Source organism: Mesoplodon bidens, assembly GCF_964165515.1.
Source record: "Mesoplodon bidens genome assembly, chromosome: 1".
Classification (NCBI taxonomy): Eukaryota; Metazoa; Chordata; class Mammalia; order Artiodactyla; family Ziphiidae; genus Mesoplodon; species Mesoplodon bidens.
Genome location: NC_138176.1, coordinates 215,754,181 through 215,781,907, shown reverse-complemented (window position 1 = coordinate 215,781,907; position 27,727 = coordinate 215,754,181). Strand labels below are relative to the sequence as shown.

The 27,727-nt window shown below is 39.8% G+C and overlaps 1 protein-coding gene across 1 annotated transcript in view; it reads left to right on the top strand.

Annotated features, from left to right (window-relative positions):
* The window catches only part of MANBA (mannosidase beta), a 136,938-nt gene that overhangs the window by 4,667 nt on the left and 104,544 nt on the right, over positions 1-27,727 (top strand). The window contains exons 2-7 of the mRNA XM_081252712.1: positions 2,606-2,700; positions 4,702-4,807; positions 5,627-5,797; positions 10,376-10,499; positions 20,892-21,067; positions 21,956-22,066. Of these exons, the coding sequence (XP_081108838.1) occupies positions 2,606-2,700; positions 4,702-4,807; positions 5,627-5,797; positions 10,376-10,499; positions 20,892-21,067; positions 21,956-22,066 (783 nt within the window). The remainder of the gene's footprint in view (positions 1-2,605; positions 2,701-4,701; positions 4,808-5,626; positions 5,798-10,375; positions 10,500-20,891; positions 21,068-21,955; positions 22,067-27,727) is intronic.

Sequence of the window (27,727 nt, the reverse complement as noted above, 5' to 3'; positions counted from 1 at the left end):
CTTTCCTCCTTCATCCCTGGTACCCTCTGATCCTTTTACTGTCTCCATAGTTTTGCCTTTTCCAGAACATCATATAGTTGGAATCATATAGTCTGTAGCCTTTTCAGATTGGCTTCTTTTAAGTAAGAGAAAATATTTAACTTCTAAATTCTGTTTGTCTAGAAAAAATTTATCTGAGAAGATTACCCTCTGGAGCTTGACATGCAGCTTCCTTCAAGGAGCCGGGGGATAGGAAGGAGTCTTGCGCCCCACAAGCCAGATCATCCATCACCCAGCCCTGGGGCTCCGCAGGTTAACATATTGCAACTGCATTAGCCTTCACACCTTTCTTCTCATGATATTTTTAAATATATTGGATTAAGTCCACAGTGTAGAGTTATAAATAGGGCTGGGTAGAGACACATAGGCAGGTTAATAACTAGGTGCCTCTTCAAACCTGTGTCCTTAAATATTTACTCCATGTTAGTTCAGTGGAGAGGCTGAGTCCTGCGTGTGGGGAAGAGAAGAAAAGGAAGCAGGTGGGCTGGGCCTGGCACACCCCATTTAGCAGAACAAAAGCTCACCGTTAACCAGACCTTAAAAGTCAGTTTGGTGATTATTGGTTGTTATTAAATCTCGTCAACCACTGACTGCCCCTTTGGTATCTTTTTTTTTTGGCTGCGTTGGGCCTTCGTTGCTGCGCACGGGCTTTCTCTAGCTGCGGCGAGCGGGGGCTACTCTTCATCGCGGTGCTCGGGCTTCTCATCGTGGTGGCTTCTCTTGTTGCGGAGCAAGGGCTGTAGGTGCGCAGGCTTCAGCAGTTGTGGCACACGGGCTCAGTAGTTGTGGCACACAGGCTTTGTTGCTCTGCAGCATGTGGGATCTTCCCGGACCAGGGCTCGAACCCGTGTCCCCTGCATTGGCAGGTGGATTCTTAACCACTGGGCCACAGGGAAGTCCCCCCACCCCCTTCGTATCTTATCAAAATTATTTCTTCCAGTCAGGAGCAGCTTCTGGCTGATAACTTTCTCTCCATTTTGATACACATCCAGTGATGTTATAGTGCCTCTTGCGGATTTGTTCTCTGGGCAAGTGCCCAGCTGGCTGTTGCCAGTGGCCAGCCCTTACCTCTGTGGAACTGAGACAAAGTTGGCTTTTCCCTCTCAACTTGGAGTTGCAGTTCCTGAGGCAATCACCCTTGGACCTGTCCCAGTTGGAAGGGAGAAGCCCTCTGAGCCTGTGCTGTGTCCCTCTATGTAGCCGTGGTGTTGTTCACAGACATAAGAACTGAGAAGCTTCTCTTACCATTTTCTGTTCCACCTCCTGCCTGGGAGCCCTCATCTGAGAGGTAAAGGGTAGAAAATGAGTAGGAGAAGAAAGAGGTAAGGATTATGGAAGGGAGGACTTGGGGCTGGTCCCTGAGATGGAAGAATGTCTGTGAACACCCAGCAGGCCAGTTGTCTAGGGCAGAGGGCCAGATACTATTTTAGGCTGCATGGGTCATTTGGTCTCTGTCATGTCTACTCAACTCTGCTATTGTAGCATGAAAACTGCCGTATGTAATTTATAAAAGAATGGGTCTGGCTGTGCTCCAGTAAAACTTTATTTATCGACACATGTCCATTCTTAGCTCACTGGCCATACAAAAACAGGCAGTGAGCTGCATTAGGCCTATGGGTTGTAGTTTGCTGACCTAGTCTAGGCTAATATAGGAAACCTGAAGTCTGTAAGTTTGACAGTATCTATGCTGCCTGTATATTCTCTGCAGAGATCCTTTTTGTGTTCACTTAGTAAAGCTGAGTGAAAAATAACTTTGTAAATGCTGAGTTAATCCAAGGAGTGGGAGTTTTGCTGATCTTTGGGCAGTAGAGGAGAAGTGTTCCTCTTGAGGCCAGCTGGGATAGTGGCAGCAAAACGCAAAGTGGGAACCAGAGGGCGGTGAGTGTCTGATGGCTGCGCACCATAAGAAGTGCTGCCGTTCATTCTCTGCTGATACCTTGCAGGTTCTGTGTTTTTTTTTTTTTTTTTTTTTTTTTTTTTTTTTGCGATACGCGGGCCTCTCACTGTTGTGGCCTCTCCCGTTGCGGAGCACAGGCTCCGGACGCGCAGGCTCAGCGGCCATGGCTCACGGGCGCAGCCGCTCCGCGGCATGTGGGATCTTCCCGGACCGGGGCACGAACCCGGGTTCCCTGCATCGGCAGGCAGGCGGACTCTCAACCACTGCGCCACCAGGGAAGCCCTCTGTGTTTGGTTTTAGCAGGGGAAGCCAATCTCCATCTCCACACATGTTCTTTCATAATGAAACTGTGTAATAGTTGTATCTCAGAGCTCTTTCATTTCAGGTATTTTGATTGTGTTGGGCTTTTTTTTTTTCCGTTTAAAATTATTTTTAGTATTTTTAGTATGCTCATGCCATGGCAACTTTGTTTGAAAGGTAATGGTCTCTTAAACAGTTGGAGCTTTAGCCTTGAGGATGAGATGTGCCGGCATATGAAATGCTTGCACTCTTAGGCCAAGAGTTCATTAATTTTTAGGTAATAAGTAGCTATCATTGATAATTTATTTCATATTAATTTAATTAATTATTTTTGCATATTTAATCACCTACCATAATTTTTATTAACAGGATCCTTACTACAGATTTAATAACCTTAACTACAGATGGATCGCCTTGGATAACTGGACCTATATCAAGAAATTTAAAATCCCTTTTGACATGAGGTACTTACATGTGTATATCTATATTTATATCTATATCTATCTATTCATTTATTATTATTATTTGAACTTTTGTTCTTTTTCTGTCTGCCATAATCTTTTGTTTGTTTAGGTTGCATATCAGAACATCGTCAGACTAAAGCCTGTACGATAAAAGTGAATATATATGATTTATGTTTTGATTTGTGTATGAGGGTGGTGCCACTGATCATTAGTCACAAAATTATGTCTTACTCAAATCATTTTTCCAGTGATTATAATGGAGTCACCTAGACCTAGTCAATTCTCTTATCTGCCTTTCCTTTTCCCCACCCTCCCAGTAATCCATAGAGTGTATATATTTACAATATTGTCACGTAGGATCAGAGATACATCCTTTGTTTGGTGTAGTGTTAACCAGCCACTGAAACTAAGGCATTGGCCTTAGATTATGTCATGAGGCCGCGAGGAAAACCATGGTATAGTTTTCAGTAATGTTCTATGCAGCAGAATGTAACCCAATTGTATCTACCACCATTATTGCTAAATTTAAAAAAAAAACCCTTTTGTCCCTTTAATATGACCTTTTTTGGGTAATTATTTACTAGCTTCTTAAAAAAGAAATAAAGCCAGAAAATAGCGCTCCATATCATGGAGTTACTGTGTTCCAGGCTCTTATTTTCAGATCATACTTAAAATATCTCTGATAGGGGGTCCTCTTTCACCTTGACCTCAACATATCCGAAATTTAACCAGTTGACTTTCCCACTGAAAGCTTGCTTTATATTCCAGCAACCTCATTATTTCTCTTACTGTAATACCATCTTCCCAGTCTTCCGTGCCCAAGGAGTTTTTGGCTCATCACATCTTTTCTTCATCTCCCTGTATTCGGTCTGTTTCTGAGTCCTGTTAATTTTTGCCTATCATTTCTCTTGATTCAGCCCCTGCCTCCTCATTTCCAAGTTTCCGCCTTTGCCTAGGCCTTTATTATTCTGCAGTCTTTCGTATGCAGAAACATAAGATTCATCTTTCCCAAATATTGATTTTACCATGACATTCTTGCTTAAGAATGACGGTGTCTTCCTTTCGATTGGCAGATCACGTTTAATTTTCTCTGCTTGTCTGTGAAAATGCTGCTTACTGTTGCCAATCGTGCACCACTTCCTGCACCTCCATCCCCCATCCCTCTCTCAGCCCTAGGCAACCACTAATTAATTTTTTATTTCTGTGGATTTGTTTCTTGTGGAAATCTCAAAGAAATGGAATTATACAATATGTGGTCCTTTGGAACTGGCTTCTTTCACTTAGCATAATAATGTTTTCAAGCTCATCCGTGTTGTCATATTCACCAGGACTTCATTTCTTTTTATTGCTGAGTGCTGTTTTATTGTATGGGTATACATTTTATGTATTTTGTTCTTCTTTAAACTCTTGTCTCCTTCTTGAAGTCTTTCCTTATGACATAAACTCTGATAGCACTTGTAGTCTATCCAACAAGACTGTACCACAAAGTAGAAGAGTTTGAAAGCTTTCTCTTTGTTTCCTGTGTTTTAGGCTTCAGTGCTAACCAGATTGCAGATTCCTTAAATTCAGAGACTGTTTTAGTTCCCTGTAAGGCTTAGCAGAGTGCTGGGCACATAATGTTCACTCATAGGTACTTGTTCATTGGTTGATGTGTTCTCTTAGTGTTAGTAAATATAATAGTTTGTGACAATGTTTTATGTCTATTATTTAACTTGGTTCTTATAAGAATTTGTGAAGTTCTAGGAAACAAGTCAATGCATGGAAATTAGAAGTCATGCTCATGATTTTATGGTGATGGAAATATTGTGAAGAAAGTTAAACTGGATCACTCAACATAAAAGTGTATTAAAACAATATTTCTGAAAATTTCATTGCAAACTCCCTTCTAAGAATGTATATTTTCTATGAAATATTTATTCCTTTCATTCTTAACTAATAAAAAAGGCTAATTATCTAAGTTAATGTTCTATACATCTTGTTTTTAAAATCTTCTTTTTTTAGCAAATGGCGTAAAGTAAATTTGGTTTTTGAAGGCATCGATACAGTTACAGCAGTCCTGATCAATAGTGTTCCTGTTGGCGAAACAGACAACACGTTCAGAAGCTATGTACGTACATAATGACATCAGGTTAAAAAGAACCACTTGTATGTATTTGCGTTCATTGTTATCATGAGTGGCAGTACAAGTCCTTTGATGCCCTGGGTAAGTTACTTTATCTCTCAGTTGCCATATTTGTAGAATGATGAAGACACTCAAACCCTATGGAATTACTGTGAGGATGTAATGAGCTAATTATATAAAGTGATTATAATTATAATTATATAAAAATATATAAACTATATATTAGTTTTTGGCACATAGGCAATGTTTGACAAATGCTGTTCCCTTCTCTGTTATTTGGTAATCCAGAGTTTCATGGGCAATGACAGTTGACAAACCATTTTAAAAGAAAATGTTCCTTCCTTTCGGGAACAGTTACCTTAAGAGATTGTATCCTGGTGTCCCTTCCCTCTCAAGGGTAGACTTTTCAAAACAAAAATAACTTATGACTTAGATGCATAGCAGAGAGTCAGGTTATCACGAAGTGTCTAGGAAATCCTTGGCAATTCAAAGCCATGTGTAAATAGCCAGAGCAGACATTCCAGGGCTAAAGATAGTCTCTGCTTGCTCTGTTTGCCTAGGACCATCATCTGCCAGTAAAAATAGCAGGAGAAAACCTAGAAATCTATGTTTGGGTAGGAGAATGTGATCAGTTATAACTAAAAGTAGTCAACTAAGTTGTACTATTTTGGAGAAGTGCTTTCTCCTGCAAAAAGGCTAAACCTAAAGATTTCAATTATTTTATGCATCTTTCATACATTCTGCCTATATCTAAAATTTTACACAGGAGGCTACTTTCACATTTGTTCTTTCCCTTTAATTTAGAGCTTTGATATTACACATGTGGTCCAAGCAGTAAACATCCTTGAGGTGCATTTCCAGTCACCAGTGATATATGCGGACCAGAGGAGTAAAATTCACACTCACTACAGCGTGCCCCCCAACTGCCCTCCACGTGTGCAGGATGGCGAATGCCACGTCAACTTTATTCGCAAGGTAACAGTCTCACCATGGAGGGGCTTTACCCTTGAGGATGGGATGAGGGCGTATGAAATGCTTGTTTGAAGACTCCAGTTGTATTTCAGAAGTTGTGCATCTCTTTCCTGCCCCCTTAGTGGGATTTAAAAATTAGAAATAAGAACCAAAAGTTACAAGAATTTTTGTAGAGAGCTTGTCTTTCTAGGTTTCCTTCTTGAGGAGTGCTTCAGAACTTAGATACCATTGGAAAAAGAAGAAAAATAGGTGACTGATAATGTACCTTTACAATTTTTTTTTATTTTTTTGGACTGTGCCGTGAGGCTTGCAGGGATCTTAATTCCCCGACCAGGGATTGAACCCATGCCCCCTGCAGTGGAAGCGTGTCCTAACCACTGGACCTCCAGGGAATTCCCCCTTTACAATTTTTTTTAAAAAACACCTGGGTTTATCAAACTTTTCACCAGACTGTAGGGTTCATATTTATGAGTGATTCTTAGTACTAGCCTTCTGCAACTGTCAATGTATTTGCTGACATGCGATTTTTTACTGCTAGGTTCTCATAAAATCTAACAAAAGATAACAAAACCCACAGGTAGTAAATATTCTTTGTGTATGATCTCAGTGTAGATGACGTGGATTTATCCTAATACATGGATGAATTAGTATATTGTGTGACACTTAGTTTTTAGTTTTATTTTTACTTAAAATTTTTTTAATTGTCGTAAAATACACATAACACAGAATTTACCATCTTAACTATTTTAAGTGTATAGTTCAGTAGGATTAAATATATTCACATTGTTGTGAAACCTATCTCCGGAATGTTTTCGTCTTGCAAAACTGAAACTCTATACCCATTAAAAGACAACTCCCCGCTTTCCCCAACTCTCAGCCCCTGGCCACCACCATCTTTCTGTTTCTAGGAGTTTGACTCCTCTAGATACCTCATCTAAGTAGAATCATACAGTATTTGTCTTTTTGTGACTGGCTTAGTTCACTTAGTATGATGTCCTCAAGGTTCATCTGTGTTTAACACGTGTCAGAATTTCCTTCCTTTTTAAGACCAACTAAATTCCATTGTATATTGGGTTGGCCAAAAAGTTCATTCGGGATTTTCCATACTATCTTCCAGCAAAATCCGAACGAACTTTTTGGCCAACCCATACCACAGGTGCCTAAAGCTCAGTGTGTCCAACACTGCATGTGGGATCTAAACCCTGTTCCCAGGGCTCCCTGTCTCACTGAATGGAATACCATTCAAAGCAGTCACTCAAGCCAGAAGCCTCAGAGTTATTTTTGATGCCTCCCTGTCTCTCTTTTAAAAGAGATCCGGAAGTCCTTTTGATGATGTTGATGGCTCACAGGCCCAGCCGCTCCGCGGCATGTGGGATCTTCCCGGACCGGGGCATGAACCCGCATCCCCTGCATTGGCAGGCGGACTCTCATCCACTGAGCCACCAGGGAAGCCCACCTTTTCAGTAGTTCTTGAATCTGCTCTTGCTCCATTTCTACTCTCGTGCTTGGGTTCAAAATATTATCATTTCTTGCATCAAATATTGCCCTGGTTGCCTAACTGGTACCCTACGACCTTGTTTGCCTGCCTGCAATTAATTTGCCAAAGAGCAACCAGAATGTTCCTTTCAGATAAAAATCATAGCACCCCCCCCCTTTGTAAAACTCTTCAACAGTTTCTTGTTGCTTTTAGGCGAAAGTCCAAAGTTCTTAGCTCAGGCTGCCCCACGCCCACTGCTCCAGTCTTCTGCCCATCTCTTCCCATTGTTTTCTCTTTATTTCCTGGAATGCATCATATTCTCTTGCATCTTGAGGACTTTGCATATGCTGTTCCTTCTGAAAGGGATGCATTCACTTCCCTCTCCCCTAGGCACACTGGAGAAGTGGTACTCACCTTTCATGTCTCCATATAAAAGTCACTGTTATTCAGGGAAACTTGTCTTGACACCCGTTCTCCCCCCATTATATGTTCCCTGTCTGTTGCCTTTGGATTTGTGACTATTTTTTCAATGCCTCAATTTCTTGCTATACTGTGAGTGCTGTAAGCAGAAGGACTGTTTCTGTTTTGTATATTGATATACTTCCAGCCTGAAACATAGAAAGCACCTCACAAATATTTTTGAATAAGTGAAAACTTTTATTTGGAGAGATTGTATGAATAACAGTGATTTGTAGCCCTTGCTGGGGAAAATAATCTGCCTTATAAGATGTTGAATATTTTTGCCCGCCTCCTTCTCTCTATCCCTAATAAAAGTAAACATCCCCAAGATGGTTTTCATTCTGAGCATGAGAAGCTGATATTTAAGTGGTGACTTTATATGATGTGGATGCTGTGAAGTGGTTTTATTTATTTATTTATTATTTTTTTAAACATCTTTATTGGAGTATAATTGCTTTACAATGGTGTGTTAGTTTCTGCTTTATAATAAAGTGATTCAGTTATACATATACACATATCCCCATATCCCCTCCCTCTTGTGTTTCCCTCCCTCCCACTCTCCCTCCCCCACCCCTCTAGGTGGTCACAAAGCACCAAGCTGATCTCCCTGTGCTATGCGGCTGCTTTCCACTAACTATCTACCTTACATTTGGTAGTGTATATATGTCCATGCCACTCTCTCACTTCACCCCAGCTTACCCTTCCCCCTCCCCATGTCCTCAAGTCCACTCTCTACATCTGCGTCTTTATTCCCATCCTGCCCCTAGGTTCTTCAGAACCATTTTATTTTTTTTAGATTCCACATATATGTGTTAGCGTATGGTGTTTGTTTTTCTCTCTCTGACTTACTTCACTCTGTATGACAGTCTCTAGGTCCATCCACCTCACTACAAATAACTCAATTTTGTTTCTTTTTATGGCTGAGTAATATTCCATTTTATATATGTGCCACATCTTCTTTATCCATTCATCTGTCGATGGTGTGAAGTGGTTTTTATTCTTTATTTTTCTCTGTAATAGAAACTAAATTATCTCTGTTTTAGATAAATACAGAGCTTAGGAAATAATACTTAAATGAGAACAGTTTGGGCAAATCCTCAGGCTCCATCCTACAAGTGTTCCATTCAGGAAGATCTCAGTACTTCTGGTGCTTGTTCTTTTTTAAAAGCTTAACTCATAGCCTCACAAAGTTTAATTGACTGTGTTTTACAAATATTTTTTTTTCTTTTAAGAAGAGGAAATTAGAAAAATTCTGCTCTGATCACCTGTGTCAGTGTCTAAATGCTGAACTGATTGTTTTTGGGCTGTACGTTCAGAAACCAGGATTTCTGAATTCATACTGGAGGAAATAGGGGTTGGCAAGAAACTCTAGTTAGAGTTTCTTAAACTGTTGTATCTTTATCTTTCAACATGTTTCTTCATTCTTTATAGTTATTACATTTAAATATAATAGTGGGTGCAGAGATATTTGGGAGAAATTTAAAGAGTAACTATTGTGTTGCTTCAGTGTAATATGCTTTTGAAGAATAAATGTACATAATTAGATTTTATGGTCTTAGAACATTTCTGCCAAATTTAACTGTGTTGCCTAGGTTGATAGATTAGTTATTGTTTTAGTTATCTATTGCTGGGTAACAATTATACCAAAACTTAATCAGCTTAAAACAACATTTATTATCACAGTTTCTGTCAGTCAGGAATGCAGGTGTGGCTCAGCTGGGTACCTCTGGCTCAGGGTCACTCATGAGGTTACTGGCAAGCTGTGGACCAGGGCTGCAGTCACCTTAAGCCTGGCTGAGGCTTACCTAAGCTCACCCATGTGGTTATTGTCAGGCCTCAGATGGGCTTCCAGGCTCACTCCTGTGGGCCTCTCTACAGAGCTGCCTTACAGCATGGCAGCTGACTTCCCCCTTGGCCAAGAGAGAGCTGACGGAGCACCCAAAACAGAAGGTGCACTCTTTTATAACCTAATTTTGGACGTGCTCTCACTGCTGTTGTATTCTGTTGGTTAGAAGTGATTCATTAGGTCTAATCCGTACTCAAGGGGCGGGGATTACACAAGGACGTGAATACCAGGAGAAGATCATTTTGGGTCATTTTAGATGCTGTATATGGCACACACACACGCTATTATGGACTTAATTCTGTGCCCCCCAAATTTGTATATTAAAGTCCTAACCCTCAGTAAGGTCAAAATGTCACTCTGTTTGGAGATGAGGTCTTTAAAGAGGTGATTCAGTTACATGAGACCATTAGGATTAGTCCTGATCCAGTATGGTTGATGTCCTTATAAGAAGAGGGAATTTGGACAACAGAGGGAGACACCAGGGGCGTGTGTGTGTGTGTGTGTGTGTGTGTGTGTGTGTGTGTATAGAAAAGGCTATGTGAGGGCACAGTGAGAAGGTGGCCATCTGTAAGCCCAGGAAACCAAACCTGCCAACACCTTGATCTTGGACTTCCCAGCCTCCAGAGCTATGCGAAAGTTAATTTCTATTGTTTAAGCCACCCAGTTTGTGGTATTTTGTTACGGCAGCCGTAGCAAACTAGTACACATGTACATAATGTTTTAAAAGAAAAAGGTTTTCATAATGTTTAAGTTTCATGGTAATTAGAATCGATCTTCTTTTTTTCCCTTAAAATTGCAGGCACAGTGTTCCTTTAGTTGGGACTGGGGGCCTTCCTTTCCTACCCAGGGCATCTGGAAAGATGTTAGAATTGAAGCCTATAATATTTGTCATCTGAACTACTTCACATTTACCCCCATATATGGTAAGCTAAGAGCTGTGATTTCTTGTTTTTCTTTTTTGAGCCTCCTCTATGTTATAAAAATTGGGTTTCTAATTTGAATATGTATATAGTTGGCCCTTGAACAACATGGGTTTGAACTGTGCGGGTCCACTTATGTGTGGATATTTTTCAACAAATACTACAGTACTACATGATCCGAGGTCTGTTGAATCCATTGATTCAGAACTGTGGATGTGGAGGGCTGACTTGGAATATCAGTGGATTTTGGTATCTCCAGCAGGTCCTGGAACCAATCTGCTGTAGATACCGAGGGACAGCTGTACTTTTCAGAGACTTATTTAAAAAAAAAATTATGGCACATTAAATTCAGAAAAGTGAAAAATATGTACAAACTCATTTCTCATGAAAATTTTAAAAAAATTTATTTATTTATTTTTGGCTGTGTTGGGTCTTTGTTTCTGCATGCGGGCTTTCTCTAGTTGCGGCAAGCGGGGGCTGCTCTATGTTGTGGTGCGCCGGCTTCTCATTGCCGTGGCTTCTCTTGTTGCGGAGCACGGACTCTAGGCGTGCAGGCTTCAGTAGTTGTGGCGCACAGGCTTAGTTGCTTCGCGGCATGTGGGCTCTCCCTGGACCAGGGCATGAACCTGTGTCCCCTGCATTGGCAGGCGGATTCTTAACCACTGTGCCACCAAGGAAGTCCCTGTCATGAAAATTTACTGTATAAAGCAGTTAAGTAGGTGGGTACCTACCTTTTAACATATTCTGAAAAATAAAAAATGAGAGGAAGAAAGAAAGAAAAGAAAGGAAAGAGGGAGGGAGAGAGGGAAGGAAGCTCTGTTCTCCCGAGCTGTTTCTTAAAAGAATTTGGGCTGCTGGCTTGCACTCCTTTTTGCTGCCCCTGTAGTCACTTTCAAAACTCCATGGTGCTGAGTTCTTGGTTTGCTTAAATCACTGGGCTGACTTTCTGTCACTGCACGTTTTCTCCTCTGAAGGCCATGGCATACCAGCCTTGTTAAGAGTTGAAAATAAACTGGAAGACAGACAAGGCATTAAAGAAGCTCTCATAAGGTAAAGAATACTACTTTTTCAGTTGAAAGGAGCATTGAAGAAAACCTCAGAAATCTCACAGATGTCAATGAATTGGTTAAAAACTGGTCAAATATTTATTGAGTTCTTTGCCCAGCACTGTGTGTATTTGGCATAGGAAAGAAGTATAATGTGTTTACTCATCCCTGCAAGTTGGTTGAGGTGGGGAGGGGAGATATAAACAATTATCAAGCCAAACTAGATTGTGTCATAGTCTTCGGGATGGCAGCCCCAGTAGTTCAGAAAACCAGAGATCAAAGGATTTGAGAGGTTAGGGAAATCAGGGTGAAGGTGGAGGCAAATGGGATTTTAAATGATAACTCATGATGCTCAGTCCAGTTCCGTGCAGGCCTAACTAGATGAAGTCTGTAAGCAAGTATGTGGTGTGTCCATACAAGAGTTCTGTTGTCTTTAGGGCCCTGGTGACCCTAGATTGCTCTTCAATGGAGCCAAATCTGTGTTTTCTAAAGGCAGAAGACAAAAGCGTATCAGAGATCATTGATAATTGAGGAAGTTATTAGGTGCTGCTGGCATTTAAAAAAAAATAAATTTATTTATTTATTTTTGGCTGTGTTGGGTCTTCATTTCTGAGCGAGGGCTTTCTCTAGTTGCGGCCAGTGGGGGCCACTCTTCATCGCAGTGCGCGGGCCTCTCGATGTCGCGGCCTCTCTTGTTGCGGAGCACAGGCTCCAGACGCGCAGGCTCAGTAGTTGTGGCTCATGGGCCTAGTTGCTCCGCGGCATGTGGGATCTTCCCAGACCAGGGCTCGAACCCGTGTCCCCTGCATTGGCAGGCAGATTCTCAACCACTGCGCCACCAGGGAAGCCCGCTGCTGGCATTTTTAAATATTTAAAAGGCATTGGAAGATCTAATGTAAATTGCACATATAAATGTGGCTGTTTAGAGCTTTCTAGTTTAGTGTTTCTCAAACTATTCTTCAGAGGCTCAACCCAAATTGAGCCTTGCTATGAAATCAAATACATAATGGTTCACTCCCCCCATCCCCCCCATAATTTTTCTCAGGTGTATATAATAAAACCTACTGTAAGAAGGGGTCTGATTTTGCCAAAAGTTATTTATTTAATAGTTTTGAAGTTTAATCAGTGTTTTAAGTGGTTAGCAAAAAGTGCTATGAGTTCCAGGTATCCTGATACCTGAAAAAATTTGAATAACACTGCTCTAGTTTAATTTAAAATTTTGAATATGAAGCTAAACATTTCTTCCTGAATATGAGTCATTAGGGTTCATTTTATTCACCATTAGTGACTGGGCGAATTTTATTTGAATTAAATCAATTTAAGTGATGCTTAAAATTTAATTTAGACTCAGTGTAATCAGTTATCCATATCAACTACCTTTTTGATGTTTTATGACTACAATATATTTTGTACTTAACATAGGAAAAAATGTTTCCTGTTCAGAAGATGTATCCTGTGCATATTAAGCAGTAATTCTTATACTTTTGATTAATTTTATAGATTTCAATTTGGTTACTTGATGTAATAGGGAAAATTGAAGCATAAACTTATGAAAGCATTAGGAGAGGAACTTCCTTTAGGATTTTTTCAGAATTTTTTTTTTTTCAGTTTGTATTTGGAAGATAGCAATCATTACTGAAATCAATAGAAACTTACAAGTTGAAAATAATAGAGAATAAACTAATATATTCTGGATACTTTTTGCATTTATTTGGTACACAGTTTGAGGCAGGCATTGAGAGTTACTAAACATTTTTTAAAAGGATTAGTTCATAATCAAAAGTAGATACGTGTAATTTTTATTTAAAATCAAATACTGTATTCATTTTTAAAATTTAAGTGTGAAATGAGGTTAGTCAAAACTAATGCAAGCAGTGGCTAATCTCTGTATAATAGTACTACAGATAGTTTGTATTTTATTCTTCTAAATTTTTATATTGAGCCTATATTGTCTTTATAATAAGGGAAGAAAGCAGTTAAACTAATCTAGTATCTAGTAATTTCAGCCAGCTTATTATGAAAGGCTAAACTACTTTGACTTTGTAGCACTTTCTGCTTTCTGCCTATTGAGGCTAGAAGAAAGTAACCTTTTTGCTTTTCCAAATGTTTAATTTATTTCTTAATTTAAAATTAGTGAGTTTAATCCTAAAGATCAAATGACCGACCATAGTTCCCCAATTTAATTGTATAAAATATGACAGAAAAAAGGCTGTTAGACTTTCAAAAACTAACTTGAAATGTTTGTGAATTAATTTTCTTTATGTATATATATATATATTTTTTCTTTTCTGCATTCTTAATCCTTAGCATAGTGGTTTCTAAACTTTTGTACTTTTGAATATCCTTTGGTCATTTGTTTGATTTTGCCCTAACCTCAGCTTCCTAAATGATTTTAACATATTCTTAATATTTAAGGTAATAAAAGCAAATTTGTATTTGGAAAAAATACTGAGGTCAAAGGGAAACAAGAGTTACTCTTGTTATCTCTTAGGCCCTTGCCATTTATCTGGGTTTTGAGAGATACCAATTTATTGACGTGACTTTCTCTAAAACGTCATTAGAAAATATTTATTTGAATGTGTGTATGTGTGTGTGTGTGAGAGAGAGATAGAGAGACGTATATTCACTTATTGATCATCTCCATGCTAAGTCTTTTTTTGGGGGGGGTGTTTTTTGCTGTACGGGGGCCTCTCACTGTTGTGGCCTCTCCCGCTGCGGAGCACAGGCTCTGGACGCGCAGGCTCAGCGGCCATGGCTCACGGGCCCAGCTGCTCTGCGGCATGTGGGATCTTCCCGGACCGGGGCACGAACCCGTGTCCCCTGCATCAGCAGGCGGACTCTCAACCACTGCGCCACCAGGGAAGCCCCATGCTAAGTCTTTCATATTTGTAATCTGATGTAAATTGTTCATATTAGGCCCTAAAATTTGTTAGGGAGGGATGGTTGTCTAGTTTTATGAACTTTTCTTAAGGTTACATAGACATATTAAGTCCAAATATATAATAAGTATGTTCTGATGAAACACTGCATTGTTTAATCTTCTGTTACCGCAGTTAGAAAGAAATAAAATAGAGATGTTTTTCAACGTGTAAATCTTTCTATTGAGCTGAGGTGAGCTGTGGATCTTTGACCTGTGCTTGGGCAATTCCATTCCTCAGAGATGCTGCCTTACTGACCGTATCCACATTTACTTGCTGCCTTAGCCTAGAGCACCCCGACTCTTCATTCTTGAAAACATAGCCTTTGAGTTGGAAGAGTGGGCCTAGCTCCTAGCTAGACCCTAGCCTGCCCGACAGTGGCCTTTATTGAAGGTCATTGCTGCCCTTTGCTTACAGCTCAATATAGAGAATATAATATTACAACGTAGCAAAGATTTGTCAGTCTTGCTTAGTGCCTTGTTTATTGCATTCCTTTTTGAATGCAAGCATGCATTCATCTTTTTCTTACATTCATTTTGAATCACTTTTTCATTACCCATAAAATGACGGTATTCACCCTCGAAAATATATTTATGGGTAGGTAGGCTGCTTGAATAATCTCTGACTAGCTGCCTTGTTGTGTAAGTCGATTTTTTTGTTTTCTCTAGAACTTACCAATTTATGTTGTTTGGTGGGGGGGGGTGGGGGGCGGGATTTTGCTTTGTGTCTGTTTTGTTTTGATTTCATCTTTGAGGATTTTGTCCTGCTGAATAGGCAAGGAGATCTTGCTGCTTGGGAAAGAACGGGAAAACAGCTGTTGTAACTAACTGTAAGCCTGCTTTTCTGGCTAAGGCAAGCTGGTAGCTCTTTGAAAAGCAGCTACTGTAGTCTGTCCTCTAATTCTGCCAGGAGCATGGGGATATATCCCGTGTTTGAATTTCAGCGTTCTGTGGCTCGTTGTCATTGCTGTTCCTTCAAATGCACAAGGCTATCTCTTCATTGCAGCTTTGCATCACCTATGAAAGATGCAAGGTGAAGCGAGCAGGCAGGAGGAGGAGCTGGGAGGAGCTCAGCAGGGCTAATCAGGGCAGCCATGTTTGAATAGCTTGCCCCCCCAGTGAGAGGAAACATCTTTTTCATCTTACATGATCGGTCCACCAACGTTTGCAGATCCATCCCATGCTGACCTGAGTGTGCTTCCATGTCCCTGCTGGTTCTTAGCCCTTCCAAATGCCATCTTGTATTCTTTTTTTTTGCGGTACGCGGGCCTCTTGCTGTTGTGGCCTCTCCCGTTGTGGAGCACAGGCTCCGGACATGCAGGCTCAGCGGCCATGGCTCACGGGCCCAGCCGCTCCGCGGCATGTGGGATCTTCCCGGACCGGGGCACGAACCTGTGTCGTCTGCATCGGCAGGCGGACTCTCAACCACCGCGCCACCAGGGAAGCCCGACACATTCTTTATGTTTGTAGATTTCAGTGTTTTTTCTTTTTTACAAAGATGCTCATATTAAGAGGCTAATATTTTATGGTTACAGTCCCTTCAAATGCTTTGTTTCACATTATACGTATTTGCTATTAGGACTTAGGATTCTGAAGGACAAAAAGCACCTTTGCTTTTGGTTTTCCTCATTGTTCATATGCAAATTTCAATCTGTGCGTGCCTGCTAGTGTCTTTCTTTTTGATAGGCGCCTCTGTGGGAGATGCGTGGCAGGTAGAGAGCACTGGAGTTAGGAAACCTGGGCCCTTGTCCTGTCCACTGGCTCGCGAGCTGTGAGCTAGTTCTGCAGTCAAGGCCTCAAATACCACAACTGCAAAGTAGCTGGGAGATGGGCAAGTTTCTTTTGCCTCTAACATTCCACGGTTCTTTCCCTGTGTTTGTAAATTACAGCACTCATTACAGCCTAGTGAGGGTATAAGTGTGGAAGAACCAGTTTTTTTTTGAAGCTAGATATATGATTAAATGAAGGTACTGATATTTGAGGCTTAATTACAATCAGTTAAAGCAAGGCTTAAGGTGTAGTTTGAGAGTAAGTCTTTCTGTAGTTATGGACACACTTGAATTAGTGTAATTCAGCCGTCTTCTTATTTTTCTACTTCCATGTCTTCCTATATGTTTTTTTTTTTCCTCTTAGACCACCAAATAAAGCTGTTTTTTGTTTTTTTAAAAATTTTTATCCTGACCACATCTTGACAAAGAAGTGGACTACATGGGACTATAAAAGGAGCTGGCACATTTTATTTATTTATTTATTTATTTATTTTTTGCGGTACGCGGGCCTCTCACTGCCGTGGCCTCTCCCGCCACGGAGCACAGGCTCCGGACGCACAGGCACAGCGGCCGTGGCTCACGGGCCTAGCCGCTCCGCGGCACGTGGGATCCTCCCGGACCGGGCACGAACCCGCGTCCCCTGCATCGGCAGGCGGACTCCCAACCACTGCGCCACCAGGGAAGCCCGTAGCCGGCACATTTTAGAGGGTTTTAAAAGTTAATGTATTGGGACTTCCCTGGTGGTCCATTGGTTAAGAATCCACCTTCCAATGCAGGGGACGCACGTTTGATCCCTGGTAGGGATCCCACATGCCACGGGGCAACTAAGCCCTTGTGCTGCAACTACTGAGCCCGCGTGCTGTAGAGCCTGCATGCCACAACTAGAGAGAACCCCGCACGCCGCAACAAAAGATCCCGCACACTGTGACGAAGATCCTGTGTGCCGCAACAAAGACCCGACACAGCCAAATAAATTAAAAAAAAAAAAAAAGGTTAAATGTATTGGCCACATCTACACAAATTGGAGTTGTCCTGAAGATTGTTTGCATGAAGAAGCAGCACACGTTCATCTGGGCTGTGAGGCTGGTTACCCTTTCTACAAATTCCCATCCGAGTCAGACTCATGGTGACTTGTTTGTTTGTTTGTTTGTTTTTGAAGAAACCTCACTGAATCAGCTTTGGAAGACTCTGAAAATGAATCAATGGCCAGAACCACATTCTCTGCCATGCCCTGGGTTGCCCACCTGGTTGAGGTTAAATGGAACAAACTATAGACTGTAGTGTCTTCTGCAGGGAGCAGGGCATCAGCTAGGACATTGCTGAGGCTCCAGGCCAGGGAAGGCCTCAAGTTGTGGAGAGAGCTTATCAGCTTGCTCTCCACCCTGTTTTTTTTTTTTTTTTTTTGCGGTACACAGGCCTCTCCTGTTGTGGAGCACAGGCTCCAGACGTGCAGGCTCAGCGGCCATGGCTCACGGGCCCAGCCGCTCCGCAGCATGTGGGATCTTCCCGGACCGGGACACGAACCCGTGTCTCCTGCATCGGCAGGCTGACTCTCAACCACTGCACCACCAGGGAAGCCCTCCACCCTGTTTTGATAATGAGTTCCTGTCCTGTTTGGGCCCAGGGTTGATTAGTCAGGGTGAGGAAGGATGCAAAATTTGGTGTCATTGAGAGGGAGACCTGGGAGGGGATTTTAAGTTATTTAGTAAACTTTCTTCTTTCTTATCCCATCCCCGGTACTTTGTCCATTTTTGAAATGATCTTGAATTGCACTTCAGGAGAGTTGGGGGTGATAGGTATTCTTTAGGAAAGGATAACTTGTTAGTGCTGGAAGAGAGATGCTGGGAAGCTGCATTCTAGAAATGGGTCTTGATTTATAAGGGGGAACTCTCCTTAACTAGAAATAAGATTATACATTTTAAAACTAGCCAGTGAAAAGAAGTGACCAGGTAATACCAGGAAAATTATTATTTAAGACTCTCAATATGCTCTGTGAACCTAAACTACTGAAATTCTCCATGGAATTCTCCTTCTGGAAGGGAGGGTTGTACTTCATTTGGAAGAAGAAAAGAGGGCAAAATATGTTGGTGTAGGGTGTTTGGTAATGACACGCTAGGCTTGTAAATCTTCATGTTGGGTTTTTAATTCCTCAACTTTAGTTTTTTCATTTAGTGGCACCCGAGGGAGTTAACAGGATGAGCTCCAGAGGAGTGCCGATTTACTTTAGAACCTTCCATGTTAGAAGCAATAGAAACTGGACAATTTTGCCAGTAACCATTGGGAATTACTCTGTCTTCCTGCTGGAGGCCCTTACAAGCAGCTGATTCTCTGCTGAAGTAGTGATAGGAAATGGCCAAGGAGCCTGCCTTTTTAAAAAAAATTTAGGCTACACTGCGCGGCATGTGGGATCTTAGTTCCCTGACCAGGGATCAAACCCGTGCCACCTGCATTGGAAGGCGAAATCTTAACCACTGGACCGCCAGGGAAGTCCCAGGGAGCCTGCTTGAACTTGGTGGTTATTGACTGGTAGGAGAGGCCTAGAGGGCAGAACTAAAACCTCTAGGTGGAAATGAAAGAAAAGTGGATTTCAAATCAGTGTAGGGAACGACTTTCCAATAGTCAAGGCTAGCAGAAAGGGACGCAGAGGTTTTTGTCATTGTATTAAAGATATTAAAAACAGATTAGAATGGCCTTTCGGGGGAAATATATTAAGGTAGAGATCAGCATACTTTTTCTGTAAAGGGTCAGGTAGTGAGTATTTTAGCTTTTTGAGCCATATGGCCTTTGTTGCAGTTACTCAACTCTGCCTCTGTAGCATGAAGGCAACCGAAGACAATATGTAAAATGTGAGCATGGCTGCTGTCTGGCCTGCTGGGCTGCCATGACAAAATACCAAAGACTGGTCGGCTTCAACCACAGAAATGGACTTCTCACAGTGCTGGAAGCTGGGAAGTCCAAGATGAAGGTGCTGGCTGATTTGGTTTGTGTTGAGGGCCTGCTTCCTGGCTTGTAGATGGCCAACTTTCTAGTTGTGTTCTCACATGGTTGGGGGCTGAGGGGGTGTGCGGGGAGAGAGAGAGAAAGAAAGAAATTGATCTCTTCCTCTTCTTACAAGGCTACAGTCCTATCAGAATAGGACCCCACCCATATGAACTCATTTAACCTAATTACCTCCTAAAAAACCCTATCTCCAGATAGAATCACCTTAGGGGTTAGGGCTTCAACATATGAATTTTGGGGGGAATGATACAATTCAGTCCATAGCAGCTGTGTTCCAATAAAATTTTATTTATAAAAATAGGAGGTGGTCCAGATTTGGCCCAAGGACCATAGTTTGCTAGCCTGTGGTCTAGAGGGAATCAAACACATTGGAAAGTAGACTAGGTGATCTATCGGCATACTTCTAGTTCACCAGTTTTGTGAATCTGTGCTGTTTTGGTCAAAGACTCAGCCAAAGGACATATTTGATGTCTATCATAGCTTGACATCATTAAATGTTCTCCTACATAATAAGATCCTCTCCCCACTGTAAAAATCCTGAGCACCACTAATATGTGGTTTTGGGGAAATTATTTGGATTGAGTTGGCAGAATTTAGAGGTTAAATGTTTTAGAGGTCTCTAGTTTTAGACTGTCTTGGTTCACATCTGCCACTTACTAGCTATGTGATCTTGGGCAAGTTCCTTAATTTCTCTGTCTCAGTTTTCTCATTTATAAAATGATGATAGTAGTGGAATTTACCTTATAGCAATGGTGTGATGCTTAAATAAGTTAATACATGTTGAGAGCATAAAACAGTGCCTGGCTCATAGTAAGTTCTTGGTAAATGTTATCTATTATTATTTCTTGAAATAAGAGATAGTAGGGGAAACCAGAGGGAATATGATTTCGAGTTAAAGGTGAGGTAGCTGTCAAAGATTTAGGGATGTTTTAGAAAATAAACAGCTTTGGATCAGATTGTAGTGTGTGCTTCTGTTTAAGAACAATAAAAATGTGGTAAAGGGAATATGAATATTTTTCTAAACAACGTTTAATTCTCCTATCCTAGTGTTATCACACGTTTGTACTTGTCCACATCCCATTAGACCCTTAGCTCATGAGGGCAGGGGCCATGTTTATTTACCCTGGTGACTGTTTAAGTCCCATCACTTAGCAAAGAACATGGCACTTAGATGGTTCTCAGTACACATTTCTTGGATAAATAATTACATTTAAAAGGCATCTTTATTTTTTCCACATTGGATTAATTCTAATACATCTAAGTTTATAACTTATTATATGGCTTTAAAACCCTCAGTATTTTTACTTATAAAAAGGAGCAAGCAATTATGTTTGATAAATCAAGGCTGATAAATCTTGGAAGATTTATGTTATCTTTTCATTTGTAATTTTCTATTTGTGCCATATTTATAAAGTTTTTATGACTTATGATTGTAACATTTTTAGAGTAGAAGTATATATAAAAATATAATTTTGGTTATTCTTCAGAATTAAGGATAAAACTCTAAACATTAAAAGAGAATTTTTATGTTTAGAGTGAATCCTGAACTTTTGATCAGGATTGCATTTGTGGAGCACTTATAGTTTAGAAGCTGCTTTGGTCATTTTTTCAGTGAATCCTACATAATATATATGTATTTTTTCTTTTTCTCTTTATACCTTAGATAACAATATCCAGGAGTGGAATCTTGAAATAGAGTCTTCTTTTGATGTTATCAGTTCAAAGCCAGTTTTGGGTCAAGCGATTATAGCCATCCCTGAATTAAAAATACAACAGACAAACAGCGTTGAACTTCATCATGGGGAAAGGATTGTTAAACTCTTTGTGAAAATTGACAAGGTGAATGGTGGTACTTCCCGAGAAGCACTAAGATGAAAAGCAGTGTTGTTCAAAAGAAATGCTTAGAAAGAAGGACCTGAGTATTAAAGAAAAGTGTACTTTTTCCATTTTTTTCTTTACTTTTAATCTGTTATATATTTTGTGTGTGTGCAAGCTAAGGAATGATTTTCCCAAATTTTAAGATTAAGAAAACGGAGGTTACGTGATTAATTTGGCATCCTCTCCTCTCAAAAAGTCAGGTGTGTTATATTTTAATTTTTCTGCAGTATTTGGAGTATCCTAAATCCAAAATACATTCTAAGCATCACACTTAAAAGCTGTGATTATTTTTGGTATTTGTAAACTATTTTGAATATTGGTACTTATTCTACATACAGAATTCTAACTCTAAACTTATGATCTTTCGTAAGTAGAAGTGGACTGGATTTTACCTTTTCTTTTTCCTTTTCTTATTCCTCTAATTGACAGTTGTGAGCTGAAAAGGATAGAGCAAATCAGCATTCAGTAACTGTTCAGATAAAGTAAGAACTCAAAACACTTTTCTAGTTCTGGGCTTGAAAGAAGAGTTAACCTCAAAGTCCGATTCTAAATGTTAAGAATGTAGAATAAATGTTAGCTGACTGTTGCAATGGGAAGAGCTGTTTTTCTGAATGCCCATGTTATTTGTTCTTTCCCTTCCCTTCTGGTATATTAATCCATGCTAAACTCCTAGCATGTTGATTTTTAAATATTATCTATGGATTGGTATAATTTGGCATAATACAAGGAGGGAGATTTATATTGCTCTGTGCTTATCTATGAGAAATTGATGGGATGCTCTGAATTACTATATTATTTTGCTGAAAATATGCTACAGATTACTTAGATTGATGTATTATTTTTTTAAAGAGTGTTCCTATAGAAACTTGGTGGCCTCATGGACATGGAAACCAGACTGGGTACAACATGACAGTTCTTTTCAAGCTGGATGGAGGCTTACGTTTTGAAAAATCAGCTAAGGTAAGCAAATACTTTAAGATATTTTGTGAAAAAAAGTATATTTCTTGTTAAAATAGCAATACAGATCTTTGTAGGAAAAGAAGAAACCAACAAAACTTCTGCAACCCCACCACTCAGAGATAATTAGTAGTAATAGTTATATGCATTCAAAAGCTTCTGGTATGTGTATATTTATATTTTTTAATGGACCAGACTCTGCACATTATTTTATTTATAAATATTCTCCTACTGTGTTTTAAATTGTCCTTTGTATCAAACTAATAGTTATATATATAATTTTACAACTCAAATATTACTACAAGGTTCATATGGAAAATAGAATTCCTTGTCCATCTAGCCCTTTCTGTTCCTATTTCCTACTCCTCAGAATCAATAATTTTAAACTTTTACTTATATGTTCTGCTGATTACCTTCATTTCTCCAAATAACATACTTCTACTAGTGTTTTCTAATTTTTCTAATAATATAATTTTATATATTATCTACTGACTTCAGACCTAGAGGATGAGAAACCTACATGATTCTCTCTGATGACTCCTGCTTGGCCCCCAATGTATACATTTTGCCTCCCTCTACCCTCCCAATGTAGTCATATGGCCATTTTTTGTTAATTCAATATTCAGTTTTTATATTATTATATTATGAAAATACTATTCAAAGCTGAACCACATGGTGTCCTAAAATTATATTTTCTTTCTTGTGCAACTTTCTGTTTTCCTCAGAGTTAATAATTGCCTCATGGTTCCGGTTGCTTTGTTTTCCCTTTTACTTCCTCTAAATCATATACAAACTCTCTAACATACCTTTTAAATTTAATCACACTCACCTGGTAATCTGTCCACTGTTTATTATTACTATTATTTTTCCTTTAATTTTTGTTATTTTTTGAAACTCTCTCTCCTAGAGCCATTTTCTCATCTCCCTGATCTTGCTTGGTTACTCTCTAGACCTTCTACTTAACTTTTGTCCTGAAACTTCCTTTTATTATCATTCTAGGAATTCCCATCATCTGTCTTCTAGGAGTTCTAGGTATTTCCTTCATCTTTCTCATGGATTAAATATGGAATCCCGTTTCTTTGGACCCATGTTTCTCTGTCTCTTTTTGACTCTCTACTTTTGGTGAAACACTTTCTCCAGTAGATTCCTGAGAATGTGTTGTAGATAAAATGTAATTACATTCTAATTTCTGTTTTCTTGTATAGACCTGTTTGTGTTTGCTTCTGGAAGCTTTTAGGATTTCACTATCTTTGATAATCTAATATTTGAAAATTTGAAAATGAGTAGATTTTTGTTGTTGTTGTGATAGTCATCTTGTGGACTCTTCTAATCTAGAAACTCAATCTGGAAATTTTCTTGTATTATATTGTTTATCATTTTTCATTCATTATTTTTGTTCTATTTTTCTGGTACAACTATTAATCAGATTGGACCTCCTAGACTGCGAAATATTCTTAGATTTCCCTTTTATATCCCATCTTGTCTTCTTATTCTATATTCTGGGAGATTTACTTGATTTTATCTTACATTTTTAAATTAGATATACTTTTGTTATCACTTAAAACTTTTTTTAAAGTTTTTTGTTATTTTATTTAAAAAATTGCATCCTATTTGTATTTCATGGTTATAATGTCTCTCATTTTTCTTAGAATTTTAACTAATATTCTAAGTAGTTTTAAAGTTTTCTTTGCATTGTTTTTGTTTTCCACATTCCTTTATTCTTCTACTTGTTTCAGTATCTGTCTTTTACATTAGAGACTTTCCTGGAATGTCAGTTATTCTTGGTGTCAATTCATTCTGAAGATTAAGCACAAAAATGCAGATGAGAAGCCCTGTATGAGCCTCAGTGTTCAGTATTCAGGTGGAAATCCAGCTTTATAATGTGATGCCCACATATCTGTAGCTATAGATCTTCTCTGTGTGAGTGTGTGTGTGTGTGTGTGTTTAGCCTTGCCAGTGAGGACATTCTCCAATCTCTTGTCTGGGGAGTATAAGACTAGTTGTTATCATTCAGGGAGTCTAGTGGCAGAAACGGATTAAAGTTCTGACCATCAAACATAGTTTCATCAGTTCTCCCTCTCACACTGTGCTTCGTGTCCTCAAACCTCTTTGATTCTGAAAGGCAAAATGATAGGTGAGCTTCAGGACCCCTCCTCCAATCAATATACTTCAGTTCTGCTTTTGGAATGAGAACTTCTAAGTCACTATACATAAAACTGCATCTTTATGCTACTTTAAACATTCTAAAATTGAGTTCACGGTTGGAATTGGAGCTGTCTAGAGAAAACAGTGGAGAAAAATAGCCTCTGTCCTTTAATGCTCTCAAAGTACCTTTAGAGAAGGACCAATCCCCCCCTACCCCAAATCTACCAGGAACTGATATTTAAAACAAAATACAATAAAAATGTTTCCCCCTGAAGATATAACCATCTGTTTTGCCTCTAAATCTATGAACAAGCCTTATGGTAACCTCAGTTAGAGGATACTGAAGGGCACAATTTGACTTTAGTCTAAAGAAATGACTAGGTCCTGCCGAGTTTGGGATACAGCACTAAGGACTGGAAAGAACTGCAGTTTGGCTGCTTACTTAGTCCTTCAAAGGCCATTTCTGTGTATGTATAATGGGACAGTAAAGATGAGGTAACTTGAACCTGGCTTATGATAGTGTATAGTAAGTAGAAGCAATATTAATCCCTTTCAGAGATTTCTTCTTTCCCCTTACATCAACCTTTGGTGTTTGCAATTGGCTGTGGTTGTACTCTGTTGTCAACTTCCATTTGGTATTACCTCTTCTGTGGGCTAGACACCATGCTCAGTTTGGAGCTCTACCCTTCAGAAACTCATTTTCTGTTTTTCCTTTGTTTAATTATGCTCTATATTTTCTGAGGCACTGTGAGTGTATGTGTGTCCATAGTGTATACAGGGAGAATGTCCTAGAGCTGTTTAAAGAGCTAAGACTTTCCCTCTCATTCTAACTCTCTTGGCAGAAGACGTGTGCTCTCTCACACGTTAAGTTTCTTGTGAGTCATCTTCATGAAAGGGTGAAAAAGAATGAGTCATTCCAACTTATCAAAGAGAAAGAAGAGGAACTTCTGTGTTGTTTGTGGAAAACAATTCTGTTTCAATTCAGGCTAATATGGTTGCATTATTGTTTATTACATATAAAGATGCCACTCTTGGAATTGATCAGCAACAGGAGTGAAGGAAGATGTATTGCTCCACTCCTTGTGTTAATGCATGTCTGTGAAATGCACCCTTTGGCTGTGGCTGTTGTAGAGTTTGTTATTTTTAAAGCTCATTCATTCACTAAATACTTAGGGAGCATCTACTAGCGTTTCCACCATTTTGTTAGGCTCTGGTAATAGAGCAGTGAATAAGACACCCTGTCCATTTCTTTCTGAGATCTTAGTAAAATTAATAATTCAGCTGGGAAATTAAACAATTAAATAGGCAATTGCAATGAAGTGTGATAAGCACTCTAGAGAAATATAGAGCACTGTGTGAGCACGGAGCAGGGGCATCCGGGGAAGATTCCCAGAGAAGGTGATAGCTGTCTCCTGGGGGTTAAGTAGAATTTGACCATGAAGTGTAGCAAAGAGGCAGAGGGACAATAGTATGTCAGGCCCAGGGACTCAGAGGAGTCTTGTGTGTTAGTAGAGGTGAAAGAAATTTCAGTGTGGCTGTGTTTGAGTTTGAAGTAGAACCGGGATGTTGTAAAGGTAGGCTAGGGCAAGATCCCACAGAGCCTAGTAAGCCATGTGAAGGAACTAGACTGTCCTGAGGACAGCGGGGATTCTTTGAAGGGTTTTAAGGAGAGAGCACTGATCATATTCTACAAAGACTGTGTAGATCAGATTGGAAGAATGACAGGAGTGGGAGGCCAGTCAGAAGACTATGGTGGTAATTTAGGCACAAGATGATGATTGCTTGGTCTGTGGAATTGCTGAGGAGATAGATTTGAGAGAAATTTTGGAGGTAAAACCACCAGTCTTGATGATGCATAGGGATAGGGGGGAAGGATGAGTTAGAAATGATTCTTAATTTGCTGGTTTGGGCCACTGAACAAGTGGCAATTCTGTTCTTTGTGTTGAAGTACTCATAAAGAAGAGCAGGTTTGGGGGATGAGATAGGATGAAAATTATTTCTGTGTTAGACGTGTTTTGTGTGAGTGACTGAGAGATAGCCTCAAAATAATATTTGATGAACATTTCATTATATGGGTCTGGAGTTTAAGAATTAGATCTGGGTTAAAGATATACATGTGTAAGTCAACAGAATATAGATAATTGTAGCCATGGAAGGGGATGAGCTACCTCAGGCATTGCATGAACAGGAGAGCTAGAACAGAACCCCTGGGAATTGTAATAATTAAGCATGGGAGGAGAAGAGAAAGCCACAGAGGGATCCAAGAAGGAATGGCCAAGGAGGTACAAGGAAAACCAGTTAGAGTGGGGACTCACAGAGGAAGAGAGTATTTTAAGAAGTGGAGAATGTTCAGAGAGTGTCAAATGCTGTAGGGAGCTCAGGTGAGAAAAGGAGTGAGAAAGATCCTTCAGATTTGGCAATAAGGAGATGACTGGTGACTTCGACCAGAATGGAAATCCGATTGCAGTGGTCAGAGAATGACTGAAGCGGGGAAAGTAGAGACAGTGAGTACTGGCAGTGCTTTAAACATGTTTCATGGGAACCACGCTGGAGCCAGGTGGTGATGATGGCCAGTTGGGGTCAGAAGGTTGACTACATACTGTGCAAATAAGTGTATATATTTTAGAGAGCCAGGTTTTTCATGGATGGAGAAAGGTAGTATATGTATAGAGGGGAAAAGCTGGAATGGATTGGAATTGCAACTGATAGTGTGGACTTGTGACTTTCAGTATATGTAGATAGATATAGAAATAAATATAGATGTAAATGCATGTATGTGTTTATAGACACACACATACACACACACACACACACACACACATTTCCTAGCTCTTTCCAGGCCTTCTCGGAGGTCCTGGGAACAGCGGCACTCTATTAACAGTGAATGGAGCTAGTCTCCAAATCTTGGTTTTTAAATAATACTCTACTAAAAGGAATCAGGGAGAAATGACTGATTTGGAGGCTGAAGCCTAGAATAGCTTGCTGCACTCGAAAGTTAGAAGGTACTCAAGAATGATGGGACAGGGACTTCCCTGGTGGTCCAGTGGTTAAGACTTCACCTTCCAATGCAGGGGGTGTGGGTTCGATCCCTGGTCGGGGAGCTGAGATTCCCATATGCCTCATGGCCAAAAAACCAAAACATAAAACAGAAGCAGTATTGTAACAAATTCAATAAAGACTTTAAAAAAATGGTCCACACAAAAAAAATCTTCAAAAAAGAATGATGGAACAGGTAAAAAGGACACAGAGGTCAGTTTAATGTGCTCCCACTGGCCAAATCTGAGAGAATTTGAGCTTGAAAATAATGAGTGGTAGTAAAATATTATAACCCATTGAACATAATAAAAAACCTTGAGTGCACACTGATACAAATAAATACGCGCATAAGTATTATTTAAGATCATTCAATAAATGAGAGAAAGGAAAGTTATTCCTTAAAATGGAATGCCAACTAGTTAATAAATGTAGAAGGGATTATAGAACTGAATAATAATTATTTGATAACTAACATAGTTATAA